The sequence below is a fragment of the Hemicordylus capensis genome, chromosome 4 (genome assembly GCF_027244095.1).
Source record: "Hemicordylus capensis ecotype Gifberg chromosome 4, rHemCap1.1.pri, whole genome shotgun sequence".
Classification (NCBI taxonomy): domain Eukaryota; kingdom Metazoa; phylum Chordata; class Lepidosauria; order Squamata; family Cordylidae; genus Hemicordylus; species Hemicordylus capensis.
In genome coordinates, this window is record NC_069660.1 from 1,083,942 (window position 1) to 1,100,735 (window position 16,794).

A 16,794-nucleotide genomic window follows, 5' to 3' on the forward strand; every position below is an offset into this window, starting at 1 on the left:
GAGGGAACTTCCGGTTTCTACCAGCCGCGGCCGGAAGTGGAGGGAGATTGGCAGCTGAGGCGGAGCTAGCTGCTTCCGGACCGGCAACTCTCCGTCACGTGATCGCGCAAGATGGCGACCCCCAGCGACGGTGCCTGTGGGCAGGAGGCGGCTGCGGCTGCGGCTCCACCCGGGGACCTCCGCAGCGCCCTGATCACGAGCGTCCTGGACTTGGAGGCGCTGGACTTGGACCTTTTCCGGTCAGTGCGGGGTCCGGCCGGGGGGTGCCCAGAGCCGAGGGAGAAGGGCGGGCGCCCTGGGGCAGCAGGGGCTCCACTGCCAGTGGCCCAGCTGGTTCCTGCCTCGGCCCCGCTGCCGTTCCAGATCCCGGCGGGGCGCTTACTCCTTGTGTTGTTGCAGGGCCGGCCTGCTGACAGGCAGGCATCCGGCAGGTACAGCTCCCCAGCAGCAAAGGAGACGCCCCCGTTGCTGCAGTGCTTTTGTTAAAGGCACCGGAGCCGGGGAGGTGCTGGCGGGGTCTGCGCGGGTGTCCTCTCGGCCCGGGAGCTCTTAGGTGCTAGCGGTTGCCTCTCTCTCTAGAGCTTTCATGGTTTTATATTATATATATTATATCTTTTTTTTTTAATGCTGTGACCACCTTAAGATTAAATTAAACATACTTTAAAACGGCTGACTTCAGTCGTGCAAAGGTATGCCCTTCCCCACCCCCCAAAACCACGTAAACGGTAAGTCTGAGCATACCCTGCAGTCCCTGGGGTTATGGAACGGCCTTAGCAGCTGGAATGAGGGCTGGAGGAAGGCGTCTGGCGCAGTGCTGCTTCTTGTGGCCTGCATCAGCCCCCTTGCAAGTGGGCTTTTTTCATTCCATTTCATGTGCCTTGATTCTGGGAAGCATGAGAGAGGGTTGTTGCAAGTGCCACCTGACCCCACTGCATCACCTGTCCTGCCCCCAGAGTGCCAGGTGGGGGCGGCTGTTCCCGCCTTTGATCCACTTCTAGAACAGCATGACCCAAAGAGCAAAGAGCTTGCAAATCACATCTTTTCTATGGGACTAATATTTCCCTCTCTCTCTCCCCCACCCCATTCTTAGAGGGATGCACTACTGGGTACCAGTAACCCAGCGGCTCTTTGGTGGGCAGATAGTGGGCCAGGCCTTGGTGGCTGCTGCAAAGTCTGTGACTGAGGAGGTCCACATCCATTCGTTGCATTGCTACTTTGTCAGAGCAGGTAATAGCAGTCTCTTGAGGAGGGGAGCGGGAATCTTGGACCAGGGTCCCTGCCCAGACTTGCAGGAGGGTCCTGGGAGGCTGCTGAGTTGGTAAAAGGGACTGATCAGCAGTGCCAATTGTGGGCAGCTAGGAGTTGCGTCTGCCCCACTGCTTTTGATCGTGGAGAAGACCTTTTCCACTGCAGGGACCAACAGCTGTTCCTAGATGATCTACAATAATGCCATGCATTTGTTTAATCTTTTTACAGAAACCAACCACATTAGTGCCTAGCACAGCTTCTTGCAGCCATTACGCCTGTAGCATTCTTTCAGTAATATCTCTGCATTGTGGCACCTCCTGCTTACCTTAAACTTTCTGCCACTTTTTATTAAGTAGTGAGGGTGAATTTCTGCATGTTGTGCCTGTGGCCAGCAGGGGCACTGGTCTCTCTTCCATCAGTCTGACCCAATTTAGGTGGTAGCTATAAGGACGAAATGGAGGTATCAGGCTCCACCCAGTCTTCAGATAAAGCCTGCAGCTTGGCAGGACCCAAAGGAACATGGGCAAAGGGTGGGCTTTTCCCACCAAGAGTCACAGCTGATTAGAAGTTGCTGCTCCAACTAACTCAGCTTCCCAGTCCGTCACTTGCTAGCTGGGGATCAGTAGATCTGCTTGCCGGTCTTTTTGTTTTTTAATATGATTGGCTTGACCTTTTAACTGTACACTGCTTTGAATGGCTTTGTTGCTCCCAAGTGGCACATCTGTTTAAATAATCAAATCAGTCCTACCTGTTCCACTGCCATGTGCCATTTCTTCCACGCCTGCCCCAAGTCATGTAAATGCTGCTCTGGCTTTGAGAAGGGGGGAGAGTAGCGTGGCACATGCACAGCAATTGTGTGCCTCCCCCCCACCCGTGTTGCCTCGGCTGAGAGTTGGCGAATTGACAGCAGGCTCTTCCTGCTCTTAGGGGATCCCACCGTGCCGGTTCTCTACCAGGTGGAGCGCACCCGCACAGGGAAGAGCTTCTCAGTCCGGTCAGTCAAGGCCATCCAGCATGGGCAGCCCATCCTCATCTGCCAGGCCTCCTTCCAGCAGGCCCAGGCCAGCCCCCTGCAGCACCAGTTCCACATGCCTGACGTGCCACTCCCCGAGGAGCTGCTGACTCAGGAGGAGCTCATCCAGAAGTACCTACAGTGAGTGGGGGGAGGGGCACGGGTCCCCACCTTTGCAGTCACTGCAGGGGATGACAGGCTCAGAAGTTTGATGGCCAGTCCAGGGCGACTCCAGCGTGGGAGCTGGAAGTGCTGCAGAGCTGTCGTCATTCAGGTGCGAAGGGGGAATGGGGCCTTTTTGGAGAAGAGGAGAACAAGAACAGGACTGCACCCATTCAGAACTAAGTTGGGGCTTCCCTGGATCTCCAGCCAAGATAGGCTCCTGGCTGCCACACGCACACACAGCCATGCCGTCCTGCAGTGCAGGCCTCTGACCCATCTGAGCTTCAGCTGGTCAAGAAGGGAGCAGCTGTTAGTGAGATCCAACCCCAGGCATCTCAGCATCCATCTCCCTCAGTGCTGGAGATTCACATCCCTTCCCAACACCTCGCCCCCGGCTCAAAGCACGGCTGTTTGGGGGTGTCCTGTTGCTCCCAGCAACTTCATGCCTGCCTCTTCCTTTTCAAAGGGACCCAAACCTCCTGGAGAGGTACAGACAGAGGCTGAAGAAGATGCTGGCACAGGAGGTGCCCATCGAGATCAAGCCGGTGAACCCACCTGACGTCTTCCACTGGAACCCACAGGAACCCAAGCAGCTCCTCTGGGTGCGGGCTCGAGGCCACATTGGTAAAATCCTGGACGGCTGCTCATACATTCCCTCCACCGGGGCAGCTGAGATTGGCTACACTCTGCCCCATAACAGACCCCATGTTTGGGCCATGGCGGGAAACATCACTTAAATCAAGTGTTGATGTGAACTTCCATGCTTTGGTTTGAACTGGATGTGCTTTTTTTGTTTAAACCTGTTTTGGCAAAGTGGAGGCTGGGGGGGTTGGTGGGGAGGAGGGGTGCTGGGGGACATGTAGGCTCGAGCCCCAAAATGTTTCGCTTGTGCTGCTGTGTTTTCAAGCATCGCTTCCCCTCCCTGCAGCCTAGAGCTTTGTTTGATAGGCTCCTTGCGTGGGGTGGAGCACAGAGGCTTATCAGCGGCATCTGCCTGGGCTGTGGGCACACCTGGTGCCCCCGGCATGGCCGAGCATTGTTTGTACAGGCTGGTGCAGGCCCCAGCGGCCACCCCCGGGAGCCCCTCTCCCTGGGCTGAGCTCTTAGCAGGAGCCCTTCTGTTTGCAGGGGAAAGCGACATGAAGCTGCACTGCTGCGTGGCGGCCTACATTTCGGACTATGCTTTCCTGAACACAGCGCTGCTGCCTCACCAGTACCACAAGGTCACCTTCATGGCCTCCCTGGACCACTCCATGTGGTTCCACACTCCCTTCCGCGCCGACCACTGGATGCTGTACGAATGCGAGAGCCCCTGGGCTGGTACGTGCTGGGCTGGGCGAGGGTGGGGGCGGGCAGGGGGCAGCCCCGGAGGCATGTGAAGCTGAAGGCCCCCTCCGCACCCCTCTCTCCCCCACAGGTGGGTGCCGGGGGCTGGTGCACGGGCGGCTCTGGCGCAGGGATGGCGTTCTGGCCGCCAGCTGTGCTCAGGAAGGAGTCATCCGCGTGGAGGAACAGCCCGCCAAGAGCAAGCTGTAGCCCGAGCGTTGCTTCTGCCCGGCCCGGAGCCGAGCTGGAAGATGCATGCAAAGAGCCCCACGCAGAAGCACTGGCCAGGGTGGCTTTATTTATTGGTTAGACGCAGGCCGCCGGGCTTCGGCTCTCCCTACTGCTAATAAAGTGACCGAGGCTTCCCACGAGGCTCTTGTTTTTCTGGGGCTGCAATGCAGAGGGGCCAGGCTCCCTCTGTCTTCCACACCACGTTATGGGGAGAGAGTCTGGAGAGCCCCCGTCCCGCAGCAGCACCTCCCACAAGCTTCCCTTTTTTGCTCCTCCTCAGCTGATTGAACCAACATGGTAGCTGCTACCACCCCTTTCCCCAGTAGTGTTAGCATCCCCTGTTAGCAGCTAATTCCCCCACGCAAGAGACAAGCCCCTCCGGAAGCTGCAGGGGCTGTGCCTCCTCAGTTCCTCCCATGGAAGCCAGCTGGCACGAAAGCTGCCCCAAGCGACAGGATCAGCACGGCAGCCTCCACTCCTCCGGCGCACCTCTCGCTTCCAGGGCCGGCAGCTCCTGCCCCCTGCCATGCAAGCCCCGCCAGGGCGGCTGCTGGCCCTCCGGCTCTTCCGCAGGGCTCAGGGCAAAGTCTGCTTGATGAGCAGCTCCTTCAGGGTGGGCGGCTGCAGCCCAGCCAGGCCAGCTTCCTGGAGGCCTTGCAGCCGGGCCTGGGCCTGCCGTGCGTCCTGGCCCCGCACCAAGGCCAGCTGGATGTGGGCCTGCAGGAAGGGGGCCAGCAGCGGGTGGCTGTCGCTAGCCTCCAGCAGCTGCAGGCCCTGCTCCAAGTAGCCACGGGCCTCACACAACTGGTCCAGCTCCTGGTGGCAGACGGCCAGGCCCGCCAGGGTGAGCAGGAAGTGGCCGGAGCGGCAGGCGCCCAGCTTGCCCTGCAGCCGGTGAGCGTTGGTCCAGGCCGCCAGGGCCTCCCGGTACATGCCGCTGCCCGTCAGCCGCTGCGCCCCCTGCAGGTCGTTCAAGAAGAAGAACTCCAGGTAGCCGCTCGAGCGGCGGATTTCCGGCAAGGCGTGCAGGTGGGCCAGGAACTGCTCGAAGGCCCGGCTGCGCTTGGCGATGGTCTCGGCCGCGAAGTTGCGCCGCATCCGCTTCCGCGGGAAGGAGACTCCGGCCATGTCGCTGCTGAAGTGGCGGCGCAAGTGCCGGTTCAGCCGCTCAAAATCCGAGTAGCGGCGGGCAATCGTGGCAGGGGCCTGGTCAAACTGGCCCGCCCGGATCAGGTAGATGGTGTAGAGCTGCCAGCAGAAGAGAAGGGGTGAGGGGAGCAGCCCCCAGACCCAGTCCCGTGAGCAGGCCCTCCCCCTCCCCGGCTGAGCCCTTCAGGGCAAGCACAGGCAAGACAGCCAGGCGACGTTACCTGAGGCTCTTCTGAGCCAGCAGTTCCCAAACCGCAGCACAAGGGAAGAGAGAGAAGAATCAGGCTCGGGCCCCGCAAGCACTCCCCCCCCTCCCACCACCAGGGAGGCAAGGGGAGGGGGGCGGGAGACAGCAGACAGCCCAAGCCACCCTAACCCTTCTCCCCCGCAGGGCCTCCTGCAGACTTTCCCCTGCGGTCCCCCAAAGGATGCCAGCTCACCCCGCCAGCAGCTCTTGCCACCCCATGCCCGAGATCTTGGGGGCTGGGGGGCTGTCTCTCTTGCCCTCCCCAAACTCACCACGTACTTGGAGTTGCGCTCGTTGACCACGTTGGCGTTGGTGACCTCGAAGAGGAGGCGCTGGGGCACCAGGCTGCCACGTGACTTCCGCCAGAGCTCCTGCAGCTGCCGCGTGAGCATGTTACTGCCCCGGCGCTCCCCCAAGGGGGGGCTGTGCTCTGCACCAACGGTGGCTGGGGGGCGGGGGAGAGAGCGAGAGCAGACGTCAGTGGCCAAAGGGGCGGGGCTACCTGCCTCCTGCTGCCGCCCTAGCCGCTCCACCTTCCGGCCTGCCCAACTGTCACGCGCCGGATGAGGCCACGTCCCTGGGAGTCACAGGCAGCAGCCGAGACTTCAGGTTCAGTGTACTGTAGTCAGGAGATGCGGGCCTTAAACTTGGAGCATCAGACTCAGGTAGGCCCCTTAACTGCCCTTCATCCTAGCCCATTTGTGGGGGCCGTAGACGAGATTTCGCACATTTCTGGCGCTGAGGGAGCCAATGCTCTCTCCTCATTTCCCGAAGTGTCAGGTTTCAGACTGCCTGGTCTTCAGGGGAAGAGATCTATTCCTCGCGCATGCAATTCTGTTAGGCCTGATGGTGCTCCATTAACAAATCCCCTCTACCTACATGGCGAGCGGTGGGTGGGGGAGTCCTCGACTAGCCCGGAAAGTGTCACCTTAGGGTGTGGCAGCTGTGAAAGAGGCCAACGCTGTGCCAGGGCTTATTAGGTACGCAGCGGAGAAGAAAACCCTGATTGATGCCTGCATGCAAGTCTGTAGTGCAGCCACATTTACAATCGCACGAACACCACTGGTCACCGCATCTCAGCAAGGATAAGGTTGTGCCAGAATGAAAATGATCGGGGGCGAGAGTATCTTCCCTACAAGGAACGACTAAAGCATCTGGAACGTCATTTGTGGGGTGGGGAGGTCACTAAGCTGTGGTGGGGGGGGGATATGACACAATAGAAATTTAAACAATTATGCATGATGTGATGGAGGTGCACAGAAGTTTTTCTCCCTCCCAAAATACTAGAATTGATTTGACGGAATTGATGGGAAAGGCCCAGCTGTTGCAGTCCTTCCTCACAGGGGAGCTGCTCCAACCCCAATTATTTGGGTCGCCATTTTCCTGCACCTTTTCTAGCTCTTAAGGTGCTGTGACCAGAATTGCATACAATATTCCAAGTGTGGTCACATCACAGATTTGTATAAAGGTATTACTATACTGGGAGTTTTCTTTTCAGTGATCTCTACCATGGAATTGGCCTTCTTCACGGCTGCCACCGTCTGAGCGACATTTTCAAGGGGCTGTCCACCATGACCCCGCCCCCCCCTTTTCCTGGTTGGTCTCTGCCTGCTCAGACCCTATCAGTGAATATGTGAAGGGGGCAGGGTTGCCCCAGGGTGCATCGCTGTAGGTTTACTGCAGTTGCCATTTTAAAGCCCACTCCCCGAGGGAGGAGAGATCCAGCTGGAGCATTCCAGGAGTCCTGTTTTGGTTTTGCCACCCTCAATGATGGGGTCAGACACGATGGCTGGCCTCCACTATCGGAAGGGCTGTCACAGGGAAGGCAGGGAGGACTAGAACCCAAGCGGATGGAAGGGCAGGGAGGCAGGTCCAGGCTAGAAATGAGGGGGATGTCCTGGGGGCAAGAGCTGTTCAGAGTGGAACAGTCTACCCCTGGACGGCCATCTGTCGGGAATGCCGAACCAATTTCCTGTACTGAGCAAGAAGCCGGAGAAGACCTCCAGGGACTTGTCCCCCCCCCCCCGCTCCACAGCTGGACACTTCTCCCCCCCGCCCCCCACAACCCCGTGCAGCGCCTGCCACCTTCTCACCAGCCTCCCTGTCTTCAGGCACCTACCTCCTCCGTTCGCCGCCGCCTCCCCAGGCAGGCCTGAATCCAGGGGTTCCTCCAGCTCCCGCCTGGCCGCGCTGGCATTATCTTCCTCTTCCTCCTCCTCCTCCTCGCTGGTGAAGCTCAGAGTCCCACTGAGCCGGGTGGAGAGGCCCTCGGTGTCATCCTCCAGCTCCGAGCTTTCGGGAAACTCCTCGGCTTCGGGGCTGCCGCCTGCCGGTCCCTCCCGGGCCCCCTCTCCGCTCAGTGCATGCCGCAGGCGGTGCAAGATGTGGGAGGCCATGGCAGGCGGCTGCTGGGCACCTGCAGGGGGAGAGCGCGACTGTCAAGACCGAGGGTCCCTGGCTGAGGCCAGCTCAAGGGCCCCCGAGGACGGTGCCTTCCTCCCCGCTTCGATCTGCACGCGCTGGGGTTGCTGGAGGCCTCCCTCTCTGTGGTGCCAGCAGACTCCAAGTGAGGGGCCGGGCGGCTGGCGGGCATCCGCATGAAAATGGGGAAAGAACCCACATTTCAGAATTAAGTCCCACTGCACAGGCTCGGGAAGAGGGGTGAAACTGTAGCAAAGGAGTTCAAGAGGCTGGTCTGTGACCGTAATGAAGATGGATGGATGGATGAGTTGAATATGAAGACGTTCGTGATTCAAAACTGGATGCCCATTAGGCACTGGCTGACCGAGGTCTGGAATGTCCTTTTTACCATCTTGGACTTGCTGCTGGCGAGGGAGCAAGTCCCACTGAACTTTGTGGGGCTGGCTTCTGAGTAAACCCTGTCCAGAATTCAGCCTCGAGCTTGCCAAATGCAGCACCTGGCCTGGGGCGGCTGGGCCTCCTCCTGGGAGGGTACCAAGCCTTGGCCAAGGACACACAAGAAGCCACCTTAGAAGAAGGGACACCCCTTGGCTAGCGGAAGAGACCCTGCGGACCCCCAGGCCCTGTGTTCCTCCCACTCTCCACAGAGTGCTGCGTCGTCGCTGCCGTTTCTTTAAAAAACATTCGATGCTCCCCATTTTAAAGGTGTGACGCACGGTTTTGGAAGTGCTCAGGATGGTGACCATCCGTCTGAGGACTTCCCTGCCACACAGCGGAACAAAAGGGCAGCCACAAGACTCACAACGCTGACAAATATTTATAGACTGATTTTCAACAGAAGTTCCCAAAGCGGGTTACCTATAAATCAATAAATAAAGTGGCTGCCTGTCCCCAAAGGGCTCACACTCTCAAAAGGGAAATGTAAGAGAGACCAACAGCCACTGGAGGGATGCTGTGCTGCCGGGGCTGGAGAGGGCCAGCTGCTCTCTCCCTGCGCAATCCAGAGAACCTCCGCTTTTTAAAAGGTGCCCCTTTGCTCAGTTAGCAGGCCAGCAGCTGCCAGCTCAGATTCACCCTGCCTGGCTCCTGTCCCCAGGGCTGGTGTGCCACTGTGGGGGAGGCAGAGGTCCAGAGAGCAGCAGCAGCAGCAGCCGGTGGCGGCTAGAACTGTGCACGCCCAGCCAGGGGCCCAGCCCTCCACCGGAAAGAGAGCTCTGCCAGGGACTGTCACCCCTTTCGCGGGATGCAGGAGGGCTGCTTTCTATCGCCACCACTTTTGCAGATGGAAGAAAGCCCCCCCCCACCCCCCGCCGCTGCCCTTTAGGTGGGGTGCTTTGAATAGCCCATGTCACCCAGGAGCTAGCCAAGCGGCGAGAAAGGCCGTCCGGATTCTTGGTGCGCAAGTTGTGAAGAGGTGCTGGGCACAGGACTGCCCCCAAGTTGGACCCTTCTCCTGGAAACCCTCAATCCCAGATGCATGGAAACTAGTGATGATGGCTAGTCAGCGCAGAGGGCTCGGAGCCACCCTTCCGACTTGCCATCTTTCAGGCCTGAGCCCCTTTCGCCACACTCCTCTTCAAGGTGAGGAAGCCGTTGGAGGAGAAGGGCCTGGCTGCTGGCTCAGGCCCAAGGAGGCCTCCTGCTCCCCAGAGTGGCCCGCCAGATGTCCCGGGGAAGCCTACAAGCAGGAGCTGCAGGCCGGCCGGCCGGGCCCCTCTTCTGCCGCTGCTGCTCCCCAGAGGCATGCTCTGAACCTGGGCAAAGCACGCGGCCATGGCAACAGCGCCGGGCACTGACATACCCCACCCCCTCCAGAAATATGTTCAAAATGATCTAAGCAAGTGGCCGTCAGCAGATCTTGTGGCGGAGAATTCCACGGGTTCCACTGTCCCTCCCAAGTTGCCTCCCAGTCACTTTCACTAGAGGACTCCCGGCTCCCATGCTGAGCAAGGAGAAGAGAAACGTTTCTCTCTCTCTGCCCCCTTCGCACCGGGGTGGGCTTTCTAGGCCTCGGTCGTGGCCCCCTGTACATTTCCCAGCAGCAGCTGCCCCTCGGGAGCCAGGCCGGCGCCAAAGCAGCACCCCCCGCCCCGCAGCCCAGAGCAGCGCTGCCGCCCACAGGCCGGCGCTTCGTCAGGTAGAGCTGCTGTTTCCTCTTTGGTGCCCCCCGCCCCGCCCCGCCCCGCCCCGCCAGGCTCCTTCGGGCCAGTCCAGTCAGCCCCGCACACGGCAGCCCAAGTGTGGCCGCAGGTCCCAGACCGGCAGAGGGGCCGGAGGGCTCCGCAGCTCCATCCGCAGCACCCCGGCCGGAGGAGGAGGACCCCTCGCCGGGAAGTGGCCCTTTCATGCTCGCCCTCCCGCCCAGTTCGGGGAGCCCCTTTCGGGCTGCGCCCGCCGGGCTACTTCGGAGTCCGCGGCCGCCTCCCCTCCGCTTCCTGCGCCTTAAGCAGGGCCCAATCCGTCCCGCGGGGCCGCCAGGGCTTGCCGACCAGCTTCAGCGGGCGGGGGCCCTGCAGGCGCCCTGGGGGGCCGCTGGCTGCAGGGGGGGGGGGAGGCGAGGGACTCGGCCGGACTCTGCACGTCCTCAGAGGCCGCGGCGCAGGGTTGTGCTTCTGCTCGCCGCGCCCCGAGGGAGGGGCTGGGGCCTGCCAGGCGGGGCCCGGGAGGGGGGCGCCCCGGGGTCCTCCCGCGCGGGGCGGGGCCGCTTCGTCACCTGCCAGCGAGGTGCTCCGAGCCGCCGGGCGGTTGTGCGCCTCCGCCGCCGCCTCCTCGGTCTGCGAGGGCCGCTCCGGCCGCGAAGCGCCGCTGCCCAGAGCCTGGCCGGGATCCCGCCGGCGGCGCTGCCAATCCGGAGTCACTCCGGCCGGGCGCCCAATGCGGGGCGGCGGCTCCCCTCCCTTGCCGTGGCCCGAAGCGGCGCAGCTGCAGCTGAGCCGGCCCCTCCCACCTGCCTCCAACCCCCCGCCCCAGCCGGCCAGTCGGGTGCCTCCGTGGGAGGAGACTGACGGCCAGCCCCCCCCCCCGCAGTTGCCTCCGGCTAGCGGCTCTCCCTCCTCCTCCTCCTCCTCCTCCCCCCTTTCCCGGCAGAACCGTCGCCTTTGCTGAGCAGGGTCTGCCCTGGTTGCATTGGGATGGGAGACCCCCTGGGAGCCCTGCTGGGCGTCAGCTCTTCTCCGACACAGCGGGCAGCAGGGGCCGCTCTGGCAAGAGCAGCTGCCTGCTTGCCTGCAGAAGGCTCCCGGCCAGTGCCCTCCCTGCTGGCAGCTTCGGCGGAGACTCCTGCCGGCAGCCTTGGAGAAGCCGCTGCTGCCAGTTTGCGTAGACCATCCTGAGCTAGATGGACCAAGGGTCTGACTCGGCAGAAGGCCGCTTCCCATGACAAGGCTGCGGTCGGGCCGAGGGCTGCCAAAAGACGCGGAGCTGCAGAAGCTGATCCAGCCTCCTTGACTTCCTCCACCTAGACTGTAAGCTCCTTGCGGGCAGGGGACTCGCACTTTGCTGCTGATGTCCACTGGCTGCTGCATCCTCTGAAGGCTCTAGAGATCTCCGGAATCTGAATTGTCTGCCCACCCCCTCTCCTTGAGATTGCTCCTGAGGTGCTCTTTTGTCTGGGTGCCGCTTTGTCCCGGCCCCCACAGGCCTCTCATGGGCCCAGGGCTATTAAGTGCAAGCTAGCCCCTCACCTCAACAGGTGTTCGCCTGTCTGCACTTTCGGTACACACAGGCTGGTAGCTAAAGTCTTTGGCCAGGCATAAGAACAGCCCTGCTGGATCAGGCCCAAGGAGGCCCATCGAGTCCAGCATCCTGTTTCACACAGTGGCCCACCGGATGCCGCTGGAAGCCACAGGAAGGAGTTGAGGGCATGCCTTCTTTCCTGCTGTTACTCCCCTGCAACTGGTACCCAGAGGCACCCGCCCCCAAGGCTGGAGGTGGCCCACAGCCCTCCGACTAGTAGCCGATGATAGACCTCTTCTCCACGAAGTTATCCAAACCCCTCTGAAAGGCTTAAGCCATCCAGGTTGTTTGTTGGCTGTCACCACATCTTGTGGCAGAGAATTCCACAAGCTGATGATGCATTGTGTGAAAAAGTACTTCCGTTTGCTGGTCCTAGATTTCCTGGCAATCAGTTTCATGGGATGACCCCTGGTTCTAGTGTTATGTGAGAGGGAGAAGAATTTCTCTCTCTCCACTTTCTCCACACCATGCATGATTTTATAGACCTCTATCATGTCAGGCCTCAGGCCTCATTTTCTGAACGAAACAGCCCCAGGTGTTGTAGCCTAGCCTCATAAGAAAGGTGCTCTAGGCCCCTGATCATCTTGGTTGCCCTCTTCTGCACCTTTTCCAGTTCTGCAATGTCCTTTTTTAGATGTGGGGACCAGAATTGTACGCCGTACTCCAGGTGTGGCCACACCATAGTTTTGTATAAGGGCATTATAATGTTAGCAGTTTTATTTTCAGTCCCCTTCCTAATGATCCCTAGCATGGAATTGGCCTTTTTCACATTGAGTCGACACTTTCAACAAGCTGTCCACCACGACCCCCAGATCCCTTTCCTGGGCAGTCACCGACAGCTCAGATTCCATCAGTGTATACCTGAAGTTGTGGTTTTTTGTCCCAATGTGCATCACATTACATTTGCCAACACTGAATTGCATTTGCCACTTTGTCGCCCACTTCCCCAGTTCGGAGAGATACTTTTGGAGCTCCTCACAATAAGCTTTGGATTTCACTACCCCAAAGAGTTTGGTATCATCTGCAAATTTGCCCCCCCACCGCCCTGCTTACCCCACTTCTAGATCATTTATGAATAAATTAAAAAGCACCGGCCCCAGTACAGATCCCTGGGGGACCCCACTTCTTACTTCCCTCCCTTGTGAAAACTCTCCATTTATACCTACCCTCTTCCCGCATGGGGGGATGTGGATGGTGGGTTCTTGGAGCATCTTGTGCAGGGGCAGGAGGGATCAGATTATCTAAAAGCATCTAAATATTAAGCATTTTTCCTTTTAAAAGGTCTAGGCTAAACATATTTATTATATTTAGATCCATTTCAGACCGGCTTTCGGGTGGGCGATGGGGTGGAGGCTGCTTTGGTCGGCCTGACAGATGATCTCCAATTGGTAATTGACAGATGGAGTGTGACTCTGCTGGTCCTTTTGGATCTCTCAGTGGCTTTCGATGCTGTTGACCATAGTATCCTTCTGGAACATCTGAGGGAGTTGGGAGTGGGAGGCACTGCTTTGCAGACTGTTCTTCCAAATCTAACCTTTCCTATGGTGTCCTTCGGGGCTCCGTATTGTCTCTGATGTTATTTAACATCTACATGAAACCGCTGGGAGAGACAGAGGCCCCTCTGTGCATGGATCCATCTTCCCGGGAGTACCGCACCCTTTCTTGACAGAGATGCCGCAGTGCAGATTCCTGCTCTGAGCAGGGCGCTGCACTAGAAGAGCTCCGAGACCCCTCCCAGCTCTCACGTTCTGTGATTTCCTGTCCTCCTGATCGTGAAACCATCTTAGAGCATTAGCCAAACCTCATGGAAGGAGAGAGGAAGCGTCAGCCATAGCAGACGTTCTTGACTCATTAAGATCCATGGAACTTGCTGCCGAAGTTTTGCTTGCCAAAGAACTGCCCCCCCCCGCCCCGCCCCAGTTCTTTCCAGATGGGGCTTTTCTGGTTGTGGGCACTCTAGAGTCTGTTTTTGTCTTGACTTTGGCTTTGCTGGAGGTCAGCACTGCATGCAGCTGCCCTCTGGCCACGGAGCCCTTGTCCAGAGGAGCCCAACCCGTTGCCTCGGGAAGGCCTCGCCACCTTGCTGAGAGAAAGGCCTCCTCTGGGAGCAAGGTTGCATGGGCATTCTCTGGGCCTGTTTGGATTCAGGGCTTCAGAAAGGCATGGGAGTGTAATTCAGGCACATCGCATGCACTTCCGCCACACGCACATGTGCCTTTTTCTTGTCTGTGCACTCGTGCTCTGCTCTCTCGGGTCACGCTCCATGACATTGAGAAGTCAAATCTGATGGATGGATATCTGTGTCAACCGCTTTGAGGACTTTGGTGGAAAAGCAGTCTATAAATATTGGCTGTTGTATGCATAGAAGCGCAGCTGACACGGAGGCGTCGTGGGAGAAAGTCCTCCGAACTGGGGATTTGATGGCCCTGTTGCAGGAGAGTGCGGTGTTCCCGGGGGGGTGGGAGGAGGAGCAGTGGAGTCTGCGGGATGGAAAGGCACCCTTGATCAGGATCTGGGGTCTCGGGGGGGGGGGCTGGCTGCTCACTTGGCTTTTCTCATTGTCATCAGTCACATGAGCCATCATAGCATTCCACAACTTTTGCAGGGCTTCAGTTTTTGAACACATACACACAGGCTCTTTTCGAAGTGCACCACTGTGTATGTGTGTGTATGGATGGAATAGCCTGTTTGAATCTGGGTGGCTGCACATTTAAAAAAAAGCCCTGTTTTCTTAATGAAATATACGGTTTGCTTAAAGACTCCTAGAGAATCTTATTTGTGCCCCACAACTTCTGAGCCTTAATATATGGACTCTATAGAATTTGTGATTCCGTATAAGGAGTGGATGGTCTCAGGGCCCGAGGAGGAGGAGGAGGAGATTGCAGAGATGGCCATTTGCCATAACCTCAGGGGGTCCCCCCATCCTGGAGGAGGAGGAGGAGGAGGAAGTGGAAATCACCCCAGGATGGCCTTGCTATAACCTTGATTTAGCAAGTCCTGTTTTGGAAAGCAATTTGTTTGAGCTGGAGGAGAGGAGAGAAAACTCCCCAAGCCCAGCTCTGTGGCACCAATCACAGGGTGGTCAACTGCTCCGGCTGGGAGGCTCTTCTGCTGGCCCAGGCTGCCTCAGTGACTGTGCAGGGGTCCAGGTGCTGCCCACGGGGCTGGCACAGTGAGGAGAAGGGCTCCATGGATGTTTCTCCCGGCTGGTAATCTGTCTGCAGGGCTTGTCTTGGGACCCAGACTCTGAGAGGCAGCTAGCTGGAGAGACGCAGAGGAGAAAGAGGGCTGCCAATGGACCCCAGCAGCAGCAGTGGGTGGCTTGGGGACCTGGCATAGGAGCAGGAGGAGCAGCAGCCATGGAGATGGTGGCCTTTGTCTCCACTTAGGCTCTGCTTGTGTGTCAGTCAGCCTCCAGCGCACCCAAGCAAACAGGACCTTCCGGATCGGCCTCTCTTCACTCCGGGGGAGCACGTCACCCTACGGATGGAGTTCGGGGGGGGGAGGGCACCCAGCCCACCCCCCTCCGGAAGAGTGCTGCTGTCCCCAAAGACGCCTCCACTCCACAGCTCTGGAGGGGCCGGCTGCCCAGGCACCCCCACCCCCCACCATCAGACCGACTGGCAGAGGCAGGCAGGCCCCCTGAGCAGCTCTTTGCCAATAACGCCCCCACCCCACTGAGAAGCATCTCCCTGAGCAGCTGAGTGGGGAGGCGCAGGGAGCTTCTTCCAGGCAAAGAACCGACTTCCTGGGAGTCAGGTGGTTGGAAAGGCGGGGCTTGCCCTAGCGTGTCTGGAGTCCAAATTGAAACACTGGCCTCTGGGCACGTACAGAGTGCCTTCCTCTCAACACAACTTGAGCGTAGGGGGGTGGGGAGGCATCCTTTCCGGTGTCGTTGCTGAAGCCTCTGCCTCTCCTGTGCCACAGCCTCTGGCCAGAGAGGTGGTGCTCCTGAGCGCCTTTGCCCTGCGACAGCTCTGAAGACGGGGGCCCCGAGAGGAGAAGCAGATGCCCACCTGCCAGGCCTGCTGCTCTCCTCTCCAGGCCCCGAGGGAGGGGCCCTCCCACCACTGGCTGCAGCCCCCCCCCGTGAGGCTGCTTTAGCACCCCACAATCTGGGGATGCTCCAAGCGGGGGGGGGGGAATGCCAGCCCCCCCCGAGCCAGCCAGGTCTCTGCCTTATTTAGCAAGCTGCTGCCCTGTCGGCCTCCTCAGCAGCTTCCCTTTGGAATGTCTATTAATAGGGGGAGGGCAGGGCCAGGCGGCCCACCTGCTCCCCTCACTCAGGGCCCGCCTGCCGCCCTCTTCGGCCCAGAGTGGGGGGGCCGCCACTCCCCCCACCCCCCAGCTCTCCCTTCTGCCTGCTGGGCCCCTCGTTTTCAGACCAGTCTGGGCCCCCAAGCCGCTTGGTGGAGTGGGGCTCGGCCTTTGTGCGGCTGCCCTCCGTCCCCTGAGCTCTGGGCCCCACACTGCCTTCCTTCCTTCCTTCGGGGCATCCCAACCTGAGAGCAGCCCCACAGTGGCCCACCAGATGCCTCTGGGGAGGAGCCCACAGGCAAGAGCGGGGCATGCCCTCTCTGCTGCTGCTGCTGCTGCCCCCCTGCCCCTGGGACGGGGAGGCATCATCGTGCCTCTCTGAGGCGAGTCGCCATGGCTTTGGCCCGGCTCCTCGGGGGGTGGGGGGGGGCGGTTGCTCTGCACTCTGGCCTCCCCCTTGTCCTCCTCTTCCCACGTCCCAGAGGCAGAGGAAACTGGATCCCCGGGTCAACAAGTGAGCGCAGAACTGGCTTGGAGGAGGGCCAAGGGGTCGGCTAGGAGAGGGACTCCACCACGAGAGAAAGCCAAGCCCGCCTCCCGCCAGCCTAGCCAGAACTGAGCCTGCCAGGGGGGCTGGGGGCTGAGCAGCTCTGGCCCCATTGGGCCCCCTGGGTCCTCTTGCCCGGCAGGGAAGGTCCTTTACCCTTCAGCCGCCACCCCCATCCAACAAACAAACAAACAAATAAACCTCTCACGGTCTGTTATGAGCCAAGACTGGCCTGGCCACCCTCCCCGTCCATTCCCCGTATGTGTGTGTGTATGGGGGGGGCACCGTGGGGGGGGGGGGCTCTACAGGATCTGTTTCCCGCCTTCTGGACTGGACCTGTCTTTGTGCAGCCTGCCCTCAGCCGTTCCTGGCTGCTGCCACCCCCTCTGGAGGGGTCCGAATCCTCCCTTTGCCTCCCAGATCCTCCTCCTCCTCCTCCTCCTCCTCTCTGGGGCTGCA

The 16,794-nt window shown here is 59.7% G+C and overlaps 3 protein-coding genes across 3 annotated transcripts; 1 reads left to right on the top strand and 2 right to left on the bottom strand.

The window, feature by feature from the left end:
• The first annotated feature begins 41 nt into the window (after positions 1-41).
• ACOT8 (acyl-CoA thioesterase 8) lies at positions 42-4,114 on the top strand. Its single transcript, XM_053247394.1, has 6 exons — positions 42-239; positions 1,091-1,227; positions 2,176-2,401; positions 2,889-3,046; positions 3,551-3,742; positions 3,840-4,114. The coding sequence occupies exons 1-6, from the start codon at positions 112-114 to the stop codon at positions 3,956-3,958; spliced, it is 960 nt and encodes a 319-aa protein (XP_053103369.1). The 5' UTR covers positions 42-111; the 3' UTR covers positions 3,959-4,114.
• On the bottom strand, positions 4,027-10,762 carry SNX21 (sorting nexin family member 21). The gene is made up of 4 exons (XM_053247393.1): positions 10,510-10,762; positions 7,495-7,791; positions 5,648-5,820; positions 4,027-5,227 (listed from the first exon to the last, which is right to left on the bottom strand). The coding sequence occupies exons 2-4, from the start codon at positions 7,769-7,771 to the stop codon at positions 4,556-4,558; spliced, it is 1,122 nt and encodes a 373-aa protein (XP_053103368.1). The 5' UTR covers positions 7,772-7,791; positions 10,510-10,762; the 3' UTR covers positions 4,027-4,555.
• On the bottom strand, positions 10,196-14,112 carry LOC128322210 (basic salivary proline-rich protein 3-like). The gene is made up of 2 exons (XM_053243037.1): positions 13,910-14,112; positions 10,196-10,964 (listed from the first exon to the last, which is right to left on the bottom strand). The coding sequence occupies exons 1-2, from the start codon at positions 14,110-14,112 to the stop codon at positions 10,196-10,198; spliced, it is 972 nt and encodes a 323-aa protein (XP_053099012.1).
• Between the last annotated feature and the right edge of the window lie 2,682 nt (positions 14,113-16,794).

Excerpts from the sequence above, each read along its gene's own strand:
- ACOT8 (XM_053247394.1), top strand. The coding sequence starts at position 112 with ATGGCGACCCCCAGCGACGGTGCCTGTGGGCAGGAGGCGGCTGCGGCT. Across the intron at positions 240-1,090 it reads CTGGACTTGGACCTTTTCCG|AGGGATGCACTACTGGGTAC; the intron begins GTCAGTGCGGGG and ends CCCCATTCTTAG. Across the intron at positions 3,743-3,839 it reads ATGCGAGAGCCCCTGGGCTG|GTGGGTGCCGGGGGCTGGTG; the intron begins GTACGTGCTGGG and ends TCTCCCCCACAG.
- SNX21 (XM_053247393.1), bottom strand. The coding sequence starts at position 7,771 with ATGGCCTCCCACATCTTGCACCGCCTGCGGCATGCACTGAGCGGAGAG. Across the intron at positions 5,821-7,494 it reads GGCGGCGGCGAACGGAGGAG|CCACCGTTGGTGCAGAGCAC; the intron begins GTAGGTGCCTGA and ends CCCGCCCCCCAG. Across the intron at positions 5,228-5,647 it reads AGCGCAACTCCAAGTACGTG|CTCTACACCATCTACCTGAT; the intron begins GTGAGTTTGGGG and ends TTCTGCTGGCAG.
- LOC128322210 (XM_053243037.1), bottom strand. The coding sequence starts at position 14,112 with ATGGCTCATGTGACTGATGACAATGAGAAAAGCCAAGTGAGCAGCCAG. Across the intron at positions 10,965-13,909 it reads TTCTCCCACGACGCCTCCGT|AGCTGACGCCCAGCAGGGCT; the intron begins GTCAGCTGCGCT and ends GTGTCGGAGAAG.